The 2,570-nt window shown below is 62.2% G+C and overlaps 1 protein-coding gene across 1 annotated transcript in view; it reads right to left on the bottom strand.

The window, feature by feature from the left end:
- The window catches only part of SHANK1 (SH3 and multiple ankyrin repeat domains 1), a 52,197-nt gene that overhangs the window by 28,771 nt on the left and 20,856 nt on the right, over positions 1–2,570 (bottom strand). Inside the window, exons 10-11 of the mRNA XM_015563995.1 lie at positions 713–994; positions 464–539 (exon numbers count right to left, since the gene is read on the bottom strand). Coding sequence (XP_015419481.1) covers positions 464–539; positions 713–994 — 358 coding nt within the window. The remainder of the gene's footprint in view (positions 1–463; positions 540–712; positions 995–2,570) is intronic.

Raw genomic sequence — 2,570 nt, 5'->3', positions numbered from 1 at the left:
CAAGCTTCAGAAGCAAGTCAGCCAGCAGCCAGGGAGGGGAGAGGTGTCAGTGTGCCCCCTCCCCGCCCCCACCGCCTGGTCCGGCTCCGCCCACACCCAGAGCGAGGCATGGGATGCACAGATTTCCACTGCACATGACCGCAAAGAGATGGGGCACATAAAGGGCACATGGGGGGCCTCAGCCAGCCAGACACACAGACCCAGGGCCCCCAGGCAACACCCCCACCCCGCCGTGTCCACCCCATTGGTGGTTGGCCACCCCGGGGCTGAGCAGTCTCAGTGGCTGCCAAGCACGGCAGGTTGGGGGACCGGGCTGTGTGGTCAGAAGCTAACTCGGCCTTGCCCCACCCCTGGATCAAACTTGTGAGGGAGCAGATGAGAAAGGGGGCTTGGGGGTCGTGGGAATATCTTAAAGGCGGAGGGTGCAGGGAGGCAGGGGGCACCGAGGGTGAAGGACATTTACCTGGGGGCATCAAAGCTGTCGTAGGAGCCCACGGTATAATGCCGGAACAGCCTCTTGGCTTTGTCACTGCGGCTCTCTGCAGGGGGACAGGGGTGGCCTTGGCTCTCATCCTCGAAACCACAAGCCCGCCCCCAGCCCTCCTGGCACGAGCCTTCCCCCTCCCCCCCAGCACCCTCCCGTTGGGGAGGGGAGGGGTGGGCTGAGCAAGCACCCTGGGGTACATCAGAGGCAGCCCGGGCTCCCCCATACCTTGCTTTCCCTCCTGGGAGCGGTTGGCCACCTCTTCCAGGCAGTCGGAGGGGAACCAGCCGACGCGACCTTTGACCTGGCCTTCCCAGAAGCCTCCTTCCCCGATGCTGAGCACTGGGCGGGGAGCAGGAAATGGAAACGTTTCTTCGTGTCCATGGAGTCCCTGCCCCAGCGCAACGATGCGCAACCTTCCCAGGGTTCCCGCCCCCAGGACGGGGAGCAGCCCCAGGCCCTGGCCCGGAGCTCGTCTGGTTAGAGCGTCCTCGTCCAGATACACCAAGATTGTGGGTTCGATCCCCGGTCAGGGCACATGCAACAGTCAACCAATGAATGCTTCAGTAAGTGGAGCAACAAACCCTTCTCTCTCTCTCTCTCTCTCTCTCTCTCCCTTCCTCTCTCTAAAATCAATAATTAAAAATGCTAAATAAAATAAATGTCCGAGGAAGGGGTGAGGGAAGCACGTCTAGGTTTCCGGACCCAATGGGGACGCCCAGAGGCCCCGGGGAAGAGGGCGTGTCCATGCCACGGCTCCCGGGCAGGGACCCGTCCACAAGTGGCCCTCATGCCCCCTGGGAACCAGCCACATTAGCCACTCAATCTTGAGTCATTTGCTCCCAGGCCCTGCCCCTGCCTGTCTCTGCCCCCCTCCCCCGCCCGCCTTCGCCGTCTCAAAGGGAGAAGAGATTAGAATCACCTCTTTTCTTCTCTCTACCCCACAGAACCGGAGGGCCTTTCCTGCCGGTCCTCCCCCTAAGCCCCCGGCACCCGGTGAGCAATAGCCTGTGCCAAACCCAGCGGCCCTGCCGGGCACCGGCCCTCAGCGATGGATGGGCGGTGGGGACGGCGCCTGCTTATCCAGCTCTCACTCTGAACCAGAGCCCTTAGAGGGGGGGTTCCTTTTGTTATCCCCATTTTACTGATGGGAACACTGAGGCTTGGGGATCCGAGGTCATGGGTTCAAGGTTAGAAGGCTTGTAATGGACAGCTCCGTCCGCTTCCCGGGTGAATGCTTTTAGTCAGGAAGGCTGCCACCTCCCCATCCAAGCACTGGGCTCAACACACTCCTCACTCCCACCAGCATTTTCCCCTGGTCTGTCCGCACGCAGCCCCCCCACCCCCCAACACACACACCTCCCTCGCTCAATCCGCACGCCCACCCTGACAGGCAACGACGGGGAAATCGTACATGAAGGTGCCATCACTGTAGCAGAGAAGCCCCTCGCCCAGAGGAGGCGCCGGTCGTGCTAGGATTTGAGTCGGGCCATGGGATGCTTTTCCCTGCACAAGCCGCCTGCACAGAGCATCTGGGAGGTGACACCGAGACGCCCAAGGTCGCGGGCGCACGGGAGATGGGGTGACAGGAGTCTGGGCTCCTGGCTGGCTCCGCCAGGCCTGTGGGCAGCCTTGGCATCAGCCATGGCTTCACGGAGCTGAGATTTATTTAGGGCCGGTCGTGAGTCAGGCATCGGAGCAGACGCTGGGTGGAGCCAAGGGACCCATAAACGTGGTTCTTGCCCTCACGGAGCTTCCACACGGGTGCCCACCGGAGGCGGGAGTCTGCCAGTGACCTCGCGATCGGAAATCAAGGTTAGCATGCACGGGGAGAAAGACAGGGTCTCCGGAGACAGGCAGAGGGGAGTGCATGCATTGGACGGTCAAGGGGCCCAGGAGGGCGTCCCAGGTCAAGGGGCCCAGGAGGGCGTCCCAGAAGACAGGACCTGTAGGCCTGAGGATCCCAGGAGCGGAGGAGGCCGGGAGAGGGAAGAGGGGTTGTCCAGGCAGAAGGAACAGCATGTGCAAAGGGCTTGGTGTAGAGAAGTGTTTTGGGCATTTGGGGGACGGCAAGAAGGACACGGTC

This window comes from Myotis davidii, unplaced genomic scaffold (assembly GCF_000327345.1).
Source record: "Myotis davidii unplaced genomic scaffold, ASM32734v1 scaffold358, whole genome shotgun sequence".
NCBI lineage: Eukaryota > Metazoa > Chordata > Mammalia > Chiroptera > Vespertilionidae > Myotis > Myotis davidii.
This window is presented reverse-complemented; position numbering and strand designations above follow the sequence as displayed.